The sequence below is a fragment of the Haplochromis burtoni genome, unplaced genomic scaffold, assembly GCF_018398535.1.
Source record: "Haplochromis burtoni strain Fernald_Lab_line unplaced genomic scaffold, NCSU_Asbu1 Contig_72, whole genome shotgun sequence".
NCBI lineage: Eukaryota > Metazoa > Chordata > Actinopteri > Cichliformes > Cichlidae > Haplochromis > Haplochromis burtoni.
In genome coordinates, this window is record NW_024582433.1 from 1,482,439 (window position 1) to 1,497,375 (window position 14,937).

Genomic DNA, 14,937 nt, shown 5'->3' on the forward strand with positions numbered 1-14,937 from the left:
TAGACAGTCATACCTCTGTGCTTTTAAAATTTCTTTCTGATAATTAATCTTTTAGAGATATGGTTATAGTTTGTATGTAAACTGTCTAATAGGGTCTGTAAAAAGATAACATATTTAAAATACTACTAATCTATACAATGTAAGCTGAGTTAAACAATTTTATTACACTTAAACTTTGCTTAGTGTTGAAATTAAGTAACCGTCAGAGAAATTATATTTAAACCAATTTGTTTAGTAGATAATTAAAAGAAAATAGTAATATATATTGGGATTTTTAGTTTTATCTTGTTTTCAGATGTTCTGCAGTATTTTCGGAGGCACCCGAACAAACTGATGCAGTTCTGGATATAAATTTGACAGGTCTGTAAAAGACCATTTTAGTTTAGGCATAATCTAGTGGCTTTAAAGGCTATTTAATTATTTTAACAGTGAGATCATACAGTGAGCCGTCATCTCCTGTGAGATATTAACAGTCACGTATGGTAAAGTTGTGGTCAGAGGTTTACATACACTCATGATGAGTATGAATGTCATGGGAAGTTTTGTTTTTGATCTCTTTGAACTATTCTTTACCCAGAGTGGAATTAATGTTTGTACAGCATACATCTTCAATATTTTTCTTTAAACAAAACAAAACAAAACAAAAAAACAAGAAATGGCTGCACAATTTTGAATTTATTTGGGATTTTTTTCTGCTAAATATACAGGCAGAATACGTACTCCCCAAATAATATTTGGTTAAATGTTCCTTAGCAAGTTTTATCTTATCTGGTAACCATTAACAGGTTCTAACCACTTTTGCTGACACAATTAGACACAATTATTAAGACTTCATTTAAATTGGTTGGTTTCCAGGCAAATGAACAAATGTTTTTGAGTTTGAGGCTTTAGCAAGGCAAATCCAGAACTTTAACGTTAACCTGCTTCATCCATTCAAAAACCAGCTTTGATGTGTGTTAGGGATCGTTGTCCAAATTTCAACTGTTTGGTTTTGAAGTGAAGTTGTTTGGAGGTAGTCCTTCTTCATTATTCCATCCACTTTGTGCAATGTACCAGTACCACTGGCCGCAAAACGGCCCCAGAGCACGATGCTACTATCAACATGCTTGACAGCTGGTACAGTCTTCTTAGTTTTGGAAGCTTCACCTTTACCCCTCTAAAATAAATCTTTGCAGGTTTTTTTGTTAAAGTAGTGACACATTTGAATAAGTTATATTAACATACAGTTGTCTGAACTGATGATCCTCAAATCTGCAGTTGTTTAAAATGGCTTCAGGAGACCGTCCCAACTTGTGTAAATCTACAGCTATCCTTCTTAGACCTTAGACATTCCCATTGTTCTGAGTATTGGTTAAATCCAGTGAATGTCAAAGAAATCCTCCTTATTCAGATACTACCAGTTTTAGTCCATCATGATCACTAAACAGATGAACCTTTAGTACCACTTATTTCAATACTATTAACTGACTTTATGTATCTAATTGAGCCTGTATGTATACCCCTGTGTGGTATACAGCCCTATGTGGATTAGAGAAAATCCAAAACAAATTCGAACTTGTTTACCCAACTCAAGTCCTCGATGAATATATGTAAACTTCGGACCATGACTTTAGATGTACATGTAAGGTTCAAATTACTTTATTTACACTAAGATTACAGCAGATCAGCCATGCCTTCGACAAATCACAATAGCATCAGCCACTGAACAAAGGCAGCATTTAAAGAAACAATCAGTTTCAATCAAGTTCTCTGAATTTCACTGTACGGACAATGGCTGACAGGCAGCTGTCCTGGTGAATGAGATCATATGCAAGAGACTTACGATTATGAATTTTCAACATCTTGGTGATAATACACCTGTGTGGCTCATTGATAACCAGATTCCCAACCTTCAGTACCACAGTACAGAGGGAAATTAGCAATAAGACCCCTGATTCTTTGCTGTTAAATTTTGTAAAAACTCTAAAACTAAACTGTACATTAAATGAGATGGATTAATAAGCAATAGCTTATTGTGGTACTCCATATAGAGCAACAACAGTCCATCATTGGTGAAGCTTATTGCAGCACTAGAACAAGATCTGTTCTCGCTTCCTTAAAAGTCATATAAAAAACTGAGAGCGGAAATGTTTCATTTTCCATCTTTAGCTGCAAATCTGTGCTGAAGAAAAGTTTGCATCCTCAGTGCACAACAACCAGTAAAATCAGATCTCGATGGTCAGATAAATCTCCGTTCTCGTGGAAAAGATGCAGATGTGTTGTGTGTAGTTGCTGAAGTTTGTCGTATGATATCAAGTTGGAAACCTAACAGAATAATTTGAAGCATTTTTTGGGTTAAAAATTGGAGTAAATGTTTTTTTAAAAAAAAGACAGACAGTTCTTGCAAATTCAAACAGAGTTATATTTTACACTAGTGCAGTTGAATGCAAACCAGAAAACACACCTTATCCAGTCCAAAGGAACTTTTAAACACATTTTCTATGCGTCATGTAAATCAGCCTTTGTTGGACCAGTGGAACTCAGGAACCAAAAACATCCTCGTGTAATAGATGTTGAAGGGTCACAGGCTGATTCTGACACAGGAATAACACTCCAAACTAGATGTCGTGGCAGGGTATATAAAAATACTCTTCATATGAGGGTTTGGATTTTACTTTCCATTTTGGGCTTTTCTGTGTTTCCTTTTCATTTTGCTTGATCTCCAGCTGTTATTTCTTTGTTTCTTATGAAATCCACCACCCTGAGCCTGAAAGAGAAAAAGACAAATAGCATAAACAGCATGAAAGCCTGGACCCATGCTGCCTCAACAGTTCAGGCTGGTGGTGGTGTAGGAAATTTTCTATGCACACTATGGGCCCCATAGGACAAATTAAGCACCACGCTAACCATGTCCACCCCTTTATGACCACAGTGTACCCATCTTCTGATGGCTGATTTCAGCAGGATAACAAACCACGTCACAAAGCTGCAATATTTTTAAACTGGTTTTCTGAACATGACAATGAGTTCACTGTACTCAAACCGCCTCCAAAGTCACCAGATGTCAACCCAACAGAGCATCTTTGGAACTTGGTTGACCAGAACATTCACATCACAAATGTGCAGCAACTATGTGATGCTATCATGTCAAGATGGACAAAAATCACTGAGGAAGGTTTCCGGCACATTGAGAATCTATACCATGAACAATTAAGGCCGTTCCAAAGGCAAAAGGGGAATAAACTCGGCAAGTGTACCTAATAAAGTGTCAGGCGAGTGTATATTATTCCACAGACCTTTTTGCGTTTCTGCACCGCCTGTTTTTCAACCTCCATTTCTTCATCCTCATCTGTCTGAAAGTCATCTTCCTCCTCTTTCCTTCCGTCCTCCATACTTTCTTCTGCTTGGTTTTTCAAAGTGAATATGGAGGCTGTGGACAAATACATGGTGTTACAGAGCAGCAAAACAGGCCCGCTACAAGAGTTTCACTAATCTGTGTCATTATATGTGGATTCAATGGAGAACCAGTCATGTAAAACTCGACAATTATCATGACTAATATTGGTTCTTCCGATGGACAGTGCGCTTCTCCTGAAATCAGTGGTCAAATGAATCTAACGTGTGTAGATGGGAGATACTGACGGGGGTAGAGGTCGCTCATGCTGTCCTCAGAGTCACTATGACCGTCATCACTGGATGAGGGTTCCCACGTGCTGCTTGAATGCTTGGAAGGGTTTCCTCGACCGCCCTCCTCTTCAGTGTTTCTGGGCCTTTTCTGCATCAGTCTGGTTGGAACGAATTCAATCCCCTGCTTCACACATTCTTCATCTAGAGAAGGCATAAGGCAGTTGTGTTAGCCATCACATTCACAGTGTAACTATACAGCAACCCATACCCTCAGTGTTTTATGCATACTCATATATCAAGTCTGTATTTACTGACATTTTCTCACCTTCTGATTATTTATTTATGTAACAAATGACAGATTGTGGTATTGTTTCCTTCCCGTTATGCAATTTAAACTTTGATTCTTTGCAGAAAAATAGAATTAGCCGAATCTTACTACTGTAAGCTCACCAAAAAAATAAATTAAAGAAATTGCCAAATATGTCAGACTACATTGGTCTGAGCAAATTAAGCACGATTGGTATCTGCAAAAAAGTGCTAACAAATGAATAAGCTCATCAGATAGCTTTGCTTTCCTTCCTGAGAGATGGCTATCACACAAGAAGTCTGACTGCTGAGATGAGTAACATCCTCAATCTTTACACTACAGGAGAGGTGCACATGGAGAGATAAGTGATGCACTGACATTTAGAGAGGGCTTTCTTGAAGCGTTTTCCGTTGACGTGCCTTAAGACGTGGTGCGGCTGCCGGTTGAGATGCCGAAGGGTCAGCTTACAGAAGAACTGATTGCTAGAGCACAAACAAAATACATACATTACATCAGAGGATCCACTTTGATCTATATGGCATCACAAAATTACTCAGCAGTAGTTACTAAAATCACTTGTTGGGCAAGCAAACATGTCCTTACGGTTGCTTTGTGCTTGGCACGATGTGTGGCTCATACTGGCTGTAGTTGAACTCTGCTGCAGCACTCAGTTTCTCATATTTCTTCCCCTCAGTGAACTTCTGCAGCTCGGCCAATTTGCAGGGAATCTCGTGGCCATTTAGAGTACATTTGATCTGAAAAAGTACAGAATCGAAGGTATGATAGGGTGTTTTTATTGGCGTTAATGTTTTGGTCAGCAGAGGTCGGTGGATCAATCCAAATATCGCTAGCATTGATACCAACACTGGTACTGCAAAATGATCGATACTTTCTTTCTGTCCTCTAAGATCAGTATGTAGCTCGTTGTGTTAAATTGATGATAATTCTTATCATAAATCACGACACGCTGCTCTCCCTGGGATAAGCTGCCTTTATAAGTTCCAAGTATCAGCGACACTGGCTCTGTATTAACTTGTTATCTGATCGACACCATAAATGGCAGTATTGCACACCGCTGTTGAGCACTCTTTAGCAATCACAACATCTGAACACCTGGCTCGTGCTAGATCAAATTGCAGGTTAGCATCACGTTCGACATCAGCTCACACGAAGTGCACGTGTGACGTGAAGAAATCTGCTCGCTAACCTTTTTACCGCCTGTGAGCTGAAGAAAGGGGTGATTCAGGAGGAACTCTCTTAGGTCCGCAGGTAACTCATCCATAGTTTAGAAACACTTCAAACCAGCTCGTTCAGCTTGTTGACGAAGACAACGCTTCAACAAGGAAGCTCCCAACACGTGGGCTGATTGCGCAGACTCTGTCGTGTGATCTTGGCGCCATCCAGCGATCAAATTAAGTAAAACCCATCTTACACGAAGTTAGCCATTCACCTCTCTCATTTGGCATCAGGCGATCCTTTTATCGAACCACCGGTGTGATTAAACAAAAGCAGACAATTGTCTGCAAGAAATAATGTCCACGGTCCTTGATATACTCCCCTCCCCTTTTTTGCTACCTTTAAGAAACTAAACCTTAATCGGCTTAAGTAAGGTGACAACAGAGCCCAGTCAGCTGACTGCCACCATCTGACAGGTCTGAGAGCATTACGGAAGACAGACAGCCCACTCTGCTTGGATTTCATAAAACTACAGAGTAGCCGGCATATGAGCGCATGCGTGAGCTTTGAATTAAAGTTCATAAACCAGTAAAGTAGACACCTGTAAAAGTAAATAAAACTATTTTATAAATCTTCCTAGCATGGCTAGTTTAGCACATTTGTTTTACTCGACTAGTCACTAGAGACTGTGCACAGAGTGAGTCATCTCGCTTTGGAACCAAAACCACGCCCACATTTCTCCCACAATTCCCTGGTTCCGTAAACAAATATCGGAAGCTAGCTGTTTGAGGTGTCGTGCATACTGTGAATTAAAATCTGACGATAGAGCTAAAGTAGAACCCAGACAGCGCTGTTGGTGTTACTTGCAATTACATTACGTTTAGTAATGCTACTGAGCTAGCTGGCTAGCTTAATAGCATAACTGACGATATTTAAGGTTCCTACTGTTTAAGTACACGTGAATATAAATATATATATATATAACAATGTCTGGACCAAATGGAGATCCAAACATCTCTCCGGACGATGGTATTATAAACGACGAAGATGATTTCGGCGAAGAAGGTAAAACAACAAAAGCGCTCATTGTAACTGATGTTAGCAATCATTAGAGCCGCTGGGCCACTCCAGTGATTGTTAGAACAAACACTAGTTACTTTTTGGTTAATTTTAATTACGTATGCGGGTATTTGTGGGCGTGATTTAGATTGATGTAAAAGTCCATCCTTAAAACTTTTGTATGAATCAATTGGGTAATTAGCAGCCATGTTCAATAAAATGAAGCAACTGTAAAGATTCATGGGCCAAAGTTCCTCCAAAACAATGTAGGACACTGAGAAGGTCATACAGAAAACAGTGACTTCTGCTTAAGAGGTTTCTAAAAACTGTTGAATCATGGGTTGTGCTTAGTGCTTCACAGACCTGCACAGAGTCAGAAAATTTTCAGAATAGGTGTCACAGTAACTACACTCAACATTCACCTTCATGTAAACACCCCCACCAGTGCCTCTTCACGGCGGTTGTGTTGTCAAATAAATATAACTAAAGTGGTTTTCATATTTGCCTCATTTTCAGTTTTAGTTTTCTGTAATAACCTTGGTGATGAATACTGGACCGTTAAATTGCTGGTATGTTATTTTTTATTTAAAAGAAACAAACAAAAGGTAACTGAAGCCAAAAACGGTCAACTTTCATAGCATTATCCTGTCTTTCATTGATAACAATATAAATGAAATTTATATGATCAAAAACCGTTAAACTCTTTATTCAGTCGTTGCTCTTTAAATTGCCAAACAAAGAAAACTAACCTATGCTGCTCGTCCACAGAGTACTCTGCCATCAACAACATGCTAGATCAGATCAACTCTTACCTCGATGACCTGGAGGAGCGAAACGACGCTCTTAATGGCAAACTGCACGAACTGATGGAGTCAAATCGGCAAGCTCGACTGGAATTCAGAGCCCAGTTGTTGGCCCCCCCAAAGGAGGAGGATGTGGAGGAGCACTGTCCCACAGCAGATGGGGAGTCCTCCTCAACCAGCAAGGAGGACATAAACGAGGATAAAGAAGGCTTGCAAATGAATGACATGAATATTTAGATCAGGAGGTTAAATTAAGGAAAAAGCCGGGATAGAAATATTATGAAAGTTGACTCAACTCCTGAAAGCTGTCATTTGGACTAGTGACCCTTTATCTTCATAGTCGACGCTCACATCAGCAGGCGTGTGCGATAGATTACATCTCCTCTTTTGCAGAGCTCATTCCGGTTTCTCCTTTGGCAATGTGCCGATGTAACTAACCTCAAACAACTTCTCATGCAAGCTGGATGTTACATCAATTTCTTTAATTTCACTGCAGAATTTATAAATCTAAAGCCAGATGTGCCGCTTTGTATTGGGAAGAAAAGGCTCAGGATTATGTGGGAGGTCACAATGCTAAGTCCTAAAGCAAGAAAACGACTAAATATATATATTTTTAAAGTTGGTATTAAAACATGGTCTTTGATAAACAAGGTTCAAACTACAGGATCAACCTTAAATCTTTCCAGAGTCTGGACCTAAATATTGTTTTGATACAGATGTCATATCAACAACTTCTCAAGCATTTGAGTCAGTCCTTGTTAAACAGAAAGACTCCACTTCCTCAATTGTTTCATCGCATTATTAGCTTTGCAATTCCTATACCTTCCCAAAAAGTAAATAGGAAGCATTGGACACTCATATGTATTATGCTTGTTGTGCATCCTAACTGTAAACGCTGTGCTGTGTTCAGTGTCTGTTAAGTGTTTGCTGTAAAATCAAAAAAACGAAACGTTGGAATTATGAGACATTTTTAATATAAATTAAGATGACTCCCAAACAGAAAACAAACATCCAAAAATACAATAAACTTCCAGCAGTTAGAAAACATCACCAGTTTGTTCATCTCAATTTGTCAGTAGCTGAATAAAAATACAATAAGAAACGTACAGCTTTGTTTGAAGTCATCCTTTACATGCCCTTTTTTGCCTCTCCGTTCTGTTTCGGAGTTTAAAAGCACAGATTAGATCACGTCTCCTTCATTCAGAGAGAATACAACACTAATCATGTGACAGTCGCTGACGTGACTACAAGGGTTGCTACGTGTGTCAGTCAGTCCTCTGTGGTTGATAATAGGTTTCTCTAAAACACAGGGTGAAATGTTTCCAGAGCAGAGCGCTGGTTATGATGAAGGAAGTGGTGCTTCCTGTTTCACCCTCACCTGTGAGTAACACCTATAGATAATCTACAGGACTCTTTGCTACATTTTAATTGATAGTTTTGTACTATCGCCCAACTGTTTCTACTCTTGGTACAGCAACTAAAATAAAACGATGGTAAACTGGAGTCAAATAAGCACCAACTTAAAACAATGACATTGGGCTGTGAATGCTTTTAAAAAGGATGAGTGGAAAACAATTGTTTTTATCTAAATGTAGCCTGCGCCATCGATTCTGACCTGGAAGCGACAGCACAGCGTTTAAAGTGAAAAACAAGATGTAGACAAAGTGCATGCAGCCTTATGCAAACGAGAAGAATCGTCATTTAGATTAAGTGCCTTACTGCTAGAAGAGAAGCCCTTTATTTTTGGCTGCTGGCGGCCTTTTAAAAATACACATACTCTTCACCAGACTATATTTTGACGACAGTGCTTTCAGTGTCAAGGGAACCACTGCTGACTGCCTTGTTATTTTTGTTGCCCAAAACATAATCAGCAACATCAAATTAAACCCCAAATCCCAGCCATTCATAAAAAAAGATAAAATGCTGTGAACCAGGCTGCGATCAGATCCACGATTCAGCTTTTTTTCTTCGCTCAGTCCATGTGCCACTAGGACCTGTTTGTTTTAAAACAAATGTTGACACCTGCTCAAGTATGCAGTGTGCTTACATTCTACATTTCACCATGTGCTATGTGTGATTAGCCAGTGTCTCCACTTTACCATCAGTCCAGTCTTTTATACTGGTAGGTTGTACTAACCATCAGTCACCTAGCTAGCCAGAGAATTAGCGCAAAAAAAAAAAAAGAAAGACAGAAAGAGAAAAGCTGGTAATGAGCCATCTAAGACTCCTGATTCTTGAGGACAACAGGGTGGAAAATTAGCACTTTGGCGAGCAGTCTTAATTTTAAATGTCACTGGAGGAATTCAGCTTAGGAAGAAAAGAGTAAAAACCAAAACAAAACTATGGATTCGTCTATATCTGCAAATTTGATTGTATATTAAAACTTGCATTTAGCTTTCTTTCTTTTTTTTGCAACCAAGCAGCATTTCCTAATTCCAAACTACATCCTTCATGTATACAGTAAAAGTCACAATACCCTTTGTTTTTTTTAGTTAGTATGCAAACAACACTATGTGCAGTTTTAATTCAGCACAGCAAATATTAGGTTTTAAATAATACAATGTCTGAACCAAAGCACAGATTTGGAATGATAGAATAAAGCCAATTAAACTTCAATGGGACCATGGGCCATTATATCCAAAGATATATACATTTTATATATATTTATTTTCCTGTCACCTGTTGAAGCAACAGCCTCTCTATGAATTTCTGTCGTAGTGTGACTACACAAATAAGCACAATCTGCTTAGTTGCAGTTTTCCAGAGACCAAAGTACGGGAATCAGTTCAAAGAGGGCATCAAATACAAGGATGTTCTCGTTGTTAAAAAAAAGGAAAAAAAAAAAAAAGGTCTATTTAGTTATTCTGATTATACTGATACTAAACACAAAGGCTTTAAGTTCAATATCTACTTCATCTTTTTATTTTTGACTAGATGACTTTATAATGTGTAATCTGATAGTCATGGCTGACGCTGGCCCACATTTTCCAACTGAAAGCCAAAATTAAGAGCTTCGCCCGCAATTGTGTTAATTTCACACCCTGGGAGAGCGATTCACATGAGAAGTCCTGTTCTCTGTGCATTTAATTCCAACTTTCCAGTGCGGTGAGGAGCTCGACCGCCAACTCCTTGGTCTCTGTTCCATGGAAGCACCTCTTTAGTCACATCCTGTCAGTGGTTGTGATTGTACCGGTTTCTTTTCTGTGCACATCATTTCCTCATCGCCTGTTTGCCGCCCTTCCTGACCTGCGTCTGGGTGCTTTCCCCGTCCCAATCTTTTTCCCCTGGGTTGCAGGGGCTTCTCTCTCCTCCAACTCTTCAGTGGCATCCTCTGCAGTGGCTGATGGCTCAGAGTCCATGTCCACACTACTGCTGGCGGGCACCTCAGCAGGGGATGTGTCCATGTTGCTAGTGATGGTTGCTGAGGTGGTAGACAAGTCCTCTGAGGTTGCCTCAGGTTTGGCCAGCTTTCCCTTTTCCTCGCCCCGTATCTGCATTTTAAGTTGGGTGAGCGTGACAACGGGCTGCAAGGATTTAAGGTTCGTCGCTAAATCTGTGTCATCAGAGAGTAGATTTTTATCCGAACAGTCTGAGGCAGTTTCATTTATGTGCATGAGCCCGTCAGCAGGTTGGACAGATTCTCTCGAATCTTCAGCATCTTCACCTTTTCGACTCACCAAGGCTTTGTACCTCTGTGGGGGGGAAAAAACAGCATAAAAATACTGGATTATGCTTCTAGATATACACTCATGCAGCTTGTTTCCCCGGGAGATTAATGTACACACTGGCCTTTTAAGAGCTCACGTATGCCTAGATTAAGGCTGCAGTTATGCAATAAAAAAAAAAAAAATTCAAAACACAACTGAATGCAAATAGTAATGTTGTTATCTTTAAGCTTAAAACTTAAATCGACAAACCTTAAGATTCTCAAAGTGCTGCAGTGATTTGCAGTGGCCGTGCAGGGCAGAAGACTCAAAGTTGTAAAACTTGTTGCAAAGCTTGCAGATAAAACCTGCGACTGGAACTAAAAAACTGGACCCTGTGACGAAGGAAATGAGAAACTAAACATCACAAAGATACTAAATATCAGAGAAGAGAAAGCAGGAGTGGAAAAAAAACAAAAACACAGGAGTGCCTCTCTCACCATAGACTGTGTCAGGGTCATACTGCTCATCACTGGACACGTCAGTCGCTTCTTTAAGGGAGGACCAGCCGTCCTGCATCAGTGAAATGTGTTACTGCAGAGATTCTCTTAAACCAGTTCTGAACCAAGGGTTGTACATTTGCCAATCATCTCACTGAAGGAAATCACCAACAATAATTTATATGCAGCTCACCTCTCCATCTCCTTGATTACTCAATCCTTTCTCCTCCTCAGTCCCCTCCTCTGTTTCTAATGAAAAACCTTCTGTGCCCAATGAAGCAAGTTTGGCGAAGGCCTCACAATCCGTTTCCTGGAGCTAGAAACGAGAAAACTGAAGTGAGAATTTTACCTCATCTATGTATACAAACTCGATTAGTCTCTATATAGTTATGAATATAAATAGTTGTGAATATAAATGTATTGTATTGTATTTGGCAAAAGAAGCTTTTCTTTACTGGAACACTGGTGATTTTCCTTTGGGGAGGTCAAAACCTCTCTCATGTGTGCCAAAATTTTCTAAATAAAGAAACATCTTTTCCTCTGGGAAAACATTTGTTGATGTGTAAAAGAAAGAACAAAAGGATTTCTTTCCCACCTTCTGTCTGTGCTCCTGGGACTGCAAGTGCTCCAAAAACATCTGGGAGTTCTTGAAGTGTTTCTTGCAGATGGCACAGGAGGACATGTCTGTTTTACTGGCAAGCTGAGGACATGGAGCAGAGCATTTTCAACACTACTCAAAATATTTTCTAATATTTCTTGAACTTTACTTTTGCGCTATGTAGTGAGAAACTGATGTACCTTGTGTTCCTCTGTGCGACGGTGGTCGGCGATGCTACTCGTGAAGTGTGTGAGACAGGTGGCACACCAACGCTTCAAGTCTTTCTTCTCCCTGCAATGAACACAGGACATCCTTTGTAAGGGTCGCCCTCTACGTTCAAACTTAATATGACACACAGGAGGAAGGAGGTGGTCTCTGAAGGGGTTTAATTAAAACGTGCAAATATGCCACACCTTTTAAAGCTGCTATGCTTTTCATAAAGAAATCTGCAAATAACTGACCCATCTTTGTTTGCTCCCTGTAGAGACTCCTGTACCCGAGGCAGCAGGGTGACGAGGCAGGCATTGCTCATGTGTTGGATCTCCATCATCCTCTGCTGGTGGGAAATGCTGTTCATATGACTCCTGAAGTTCTAGCACACAAAGGGAAGAACATTAATGACAAAAGAGTGGAGTTAAAATATTATTATTAATGCTCACCATTAACCTACTTGCTGGTTGTGGCAGGTGGTGCTGCAAAGATAACAGTAGAACTTGCTGGAGCCCTCTGCCACACCCTCCTCCTCTTCATCCTGGCTCTCAGGCAAAGCTACTGGGGCATCTTTGCTCTGTGAAGTTTCCTCTGCTGGTAAATTAGCCTGCCGGTCACCCTCACTAGGCCTGCCAGAGGGGGACGGGGCTGACGAACAGCTATGCAGCTACAAAGAAGAACCACGAGTGTTGAACTTTTATGAAAAATGTATAAAAATCAACAAGACTTTAGTTCTTTAGGTACATGAAAAACAATATGTTCTCTATGATCTGAACATCAAAAACAAAAGGCTCCTCTCACCTCACCAACTTTGGTCTCCTCGAGTGCGTCGACAATGTCTGATCCTGTTCGGGAGCCACTTTCTTCCAGAGCGATGCAGTCTTGTGATAAAGAGACACCCAATAAGAGTTCACCTCGAAAGACCCCAACAATAACACAGAGTACTGTGTAAAGGTCTTGAATCACCCCTCATTTCTTTATATTTTGGTCAGGAAATGGGTGCAGTATTTTAACTGAAACGTGTACATATAGACATGAAAATGCAGTATATAAGGCAAGAACAGAGTTTGTACAACTCTAATGAGCCTGAACGTCAATATTTGGTTTGAAAACTTTTATTCTTGAACACAGCCTGAACCCTCTTAGGCAGCTTTCTTGTAATTTCCTTTTTACCTTCAGGGTGGACATCCTCTGTGTTGTTGCTACACTCCGAGGAAAGAGCTTCCCCATCTATGTTTGCCGTAGTGACAGCCTCGGCAGCTCCCTGTTCTGTGGGCTTCTCCAACCTGAAAGACAAGAAAAAAACATTTCTGTTTAGCAAAGTTTCACCATTTTTTTAATGCTATGAATTTCAAATAACTGAGTAAGAAAAAGAACACATTTATAAATTTGTTTTTTGCCTTCTTAAAACTGGTGAGAGGAAAAGAACAAAACCCATTTCTTTCCTTTTTTTGGTCAAATACAAGAAATTACATTTTCCAGAAATAGAGAGTGCAGTTTTCTAATACAGCTAGCAGCAATAAACAGGCTTTCCCCACCATTCTGTCCTCTTTTTCTTCACTGCAGGTTCTTCAAGTTGCTCCTCAGATAGTTGTGTTGGCCCATCCAGTCCTCCCGTAGCACCATCTGTGGGTGAAAAACACAAACCAAAGGGAAAAAGAAAATATTTAACTCTGATATTCTTCAAGTACTTTGTACAAAAAGTTTAAATTCACATAGCATTTAGCTAACACTATAACTCAGCTTCCATCCTAACTAATTACTATGTTTCTGATATGGGTGAATTGCAGCTCTACCTGCTTGAGTCTTGCCATTAGCTCCAGTGGTACTGCTAGCTGCTGCTGGTTGCTCATCTGAGCTCCCTGCTGCCATCTGCTCACTGTCCCGCTTACGATCTGGCTGTCGATTTGCAGCATCCTACTCACAGAGACAGATCACATGAACACTAGAAAATAATGATCCATCGTAGCCGAAAAACTTTATCTACGCAGTTTTTTTGAGGGATACATTCCTGAAACATTATGTAAATATGTGCACTGACTCTATAGTGCACCTACTTATTTGTTGAGAATAAATGGAAATCCTGATTTTTATCATTTGTCATACATTCACACTGCTTACAACAAAGATAATTACACTAACACAAATAATCAAAAACATGCCGTACTGTTCAAGCCTGATCACTCGGATGGTAATCTGAGCTCACTCAAAAACCCACACAATGGACACAGTAACTGCAATAGCGCTCTTATAAATACCGCGGAAGACGAAGAAGAGGAGGCAGAGGATGCTGAGGAGGTGGTGGTGGTGTTGTTGTTGTTGAAGTAGCGGGGATGTGGGTGGAAGGGTCGTGCAGCTGGAAAACCCATGATGGGAGACTTGATAGCCATGCCCATGGGAACCGGCCCGAGCAGGGACGACCTGTTCCCTGCTGTGAAGAACTGCCGAAACTGCTGCCCACCCATCCCAAAGCCCCGCATGTTACCTGCACGCAAGTACAACAAGAAAGGAAATTATTATAAGGGCTTGCTTTACATAAAAAACAATATACATGAAAATGTCACGTGACATCTTCTGCTCTTTGAGATTTCCAGGTATTGCCATTTTTATGCTATTCACTCACAACGTACCCTGCATCTGCTGCATCAGTAAAGCACCCTGCAGCATGGGATTGGGGGCGATGATGGTCGTCTGCGAGGCATGGCTCAGGTTGACCATCCGGGGAGGGGGTGCTGTCTGGGGGGCAACAGGAATGGTTCTAGGAAAGAAATACACACAAGAAAGTAACATGTCTTATTATTTAAAAATTCACATCCTCACTCAAATCTGCAGCTAAAGGCAGAGTGTCTGGGGTAAATGACAATTTATTTTACATGCATCCATCATACTAAAGCTGGCTTGACAGATTTTGCTGCCACCTTCGCTTATTCTCAGAATAAAGATGAGGAAAGAGAAGAAAATATTGTAGTTTAAGTGAGGATTAAAAACGGAGAAATAAAAACCTTCCTTCTAAAAAAGGTTGGGACCAAAAAAA

At 40.1% G+C, this 14,937-nt stretch overlaps 3 protein-coding genes across 3 annotated transcripts in view; 1 reads left to right on the forward strand and 2 right to left on the reverse strand.

Moving 5' to 3' along the window:
- Positions 1–1,622: 1,622 nt before the first annotated feature.
- On the reverse strand, positions 1,623–5,575 carry surf2 (surfeit 2). Its single transcript, XM_005930099.3, has 6 exons — positions 5,121–5,575; positions 4,517–4,668; positions 4,292–4,395; positions 3,622–3,807; positions 3,276–3,409; positions 1,623–2,746 (listed from the first exon to the last, which is right to left on the reverse strand). The coding sequence occupies exons 1-6, from the start codon at positions 5,193–5,195 to the stop codon at positions 2,651–2,653; spliced, it is 747 nt and encodes a 248-aa protein (XP_005930161.1). The 5' UTR covers positions 5,196–5,575; the 3' UTR covers positions 1,623–2,650.
- A 248-nt stretch (positions 5,576–5,823) lies between these two features.
- bbln (bublin coiled coil protein) lies at positions 5,824–8,057 on the forward strand. The gene is made up of 2 exons (XM_005930098.3): positions 5,824–6,154; positions 6,917–8,057. Exons 1-2 carry the CDS (start codon positions 6,076–6,078, stop codon positions 7,186–7,188), a joined length of 351 nt encoding a protein of 116 aa, XP_005930160.1. The 5' UTR covers positions 5,824–6,075; the 3' UTR covers positions 7,189–8,057.
- A 1,729-nt stretch (positions 8,058–9,786) lies between these two features.
- Positions 9,787–14,937, reverse strand: part of ciz1a (cdkn1a interacting zinc finger protein 1a) — a 7,310-nt gene continuing 2,159 nt past the window's right edge. Inside the window, exons 3-16 of the mRNA XM_005930100.2 lie at positions 14,534–14,661; positions 14,162–14,388; positions 13,700–13,820; positions 13,442–13,529; positions 13,077–13,189; positions 12,705–12,784; positions 12,364–12,570; positions 12,155–12,285; positions 11,894–11,984; positions 11,691–11,795; positions 11,289–11,411; positions 11,096–11,168; positions 10,869–10,990; positions 9,787–10,643 (exon numbers count right to left, since the gene is read on the reverse strand). Of these exons, the coding sequence (XP_005930162.1) occupies positions 10,170–10,643; positions 10,869–10,990; positions 11,096–11,168; positions 11,289–11,411; positions 11,691–11,795; positions 11,894–11,984; positions 12,155–12,285; positions 12,364–12,570; positions 12,705–12,784; positions 13,077–13,189; positions 13,442–13,529; positions 13,700–13,820; positions 14,162–14,388; positions 14,534–14,661 (2,083 nt within the window). The 3' untranslated portion in view covers positions 9,787–10,169. The remainder of the gene's footprint in view (positions 10,644–10,868; positions 10,991–11,095; positions 11,169–11,288; positions 11,412–11,690; positions 11,796–11,893; positions 11,985–12,154; positions 12,286–12,363; positions 12,571–12,704; positions 12,785–13,076; positions 13,190–13,441; positions 13,530–13,699; positions 13,821–14,161; positions 14,389–14,533; positions 14,662–14,937) is intronic.

What these genes read in the sequence shown, in the direction of transcription:
- bbln (XM_005930098.3), top strand. Translation starts at nt 6,076, where the DNA reads ATGTCTGGACCAAATGGAGATCCAAACATCTCTCCGGACGATGGTATT. An exon ending in AGATGATTTCGGCGAAGAAG is followed by an intron (nt 6,155 to 6,916) that starts GTAAAACAACAA and finishes GCTCGTCCACAG; the next exon opens with AGTACTCTGCCATCAACAAC.
- surf2 (XM_005930099.3), bottom strand. Translation starts at nt 5,195, where the DNA reads ATGGATGAGTTACCTGCGGACCTAAGAGAGTTCCTCCTGAATCACCCC. An exon ending in CAAGAAAGCCCTCTCTAAAT is followed by an intron (nt 3,808 to 4,291) that starts GTCAGTGCATCA and finishes TGCCTTCTCTAG; the next exon opens with ATGAAGAATGTGTGAAGCAG. An exon ending in CGGTGCAGAAACGCAAAAAG is followed by an intron (nt 2,747 to 3,275) that starts GTCTGTGGAATA and finishes TTTCTCTTTCAG; the next exon opens with GCTCAGGGTGGTGGATTTCA.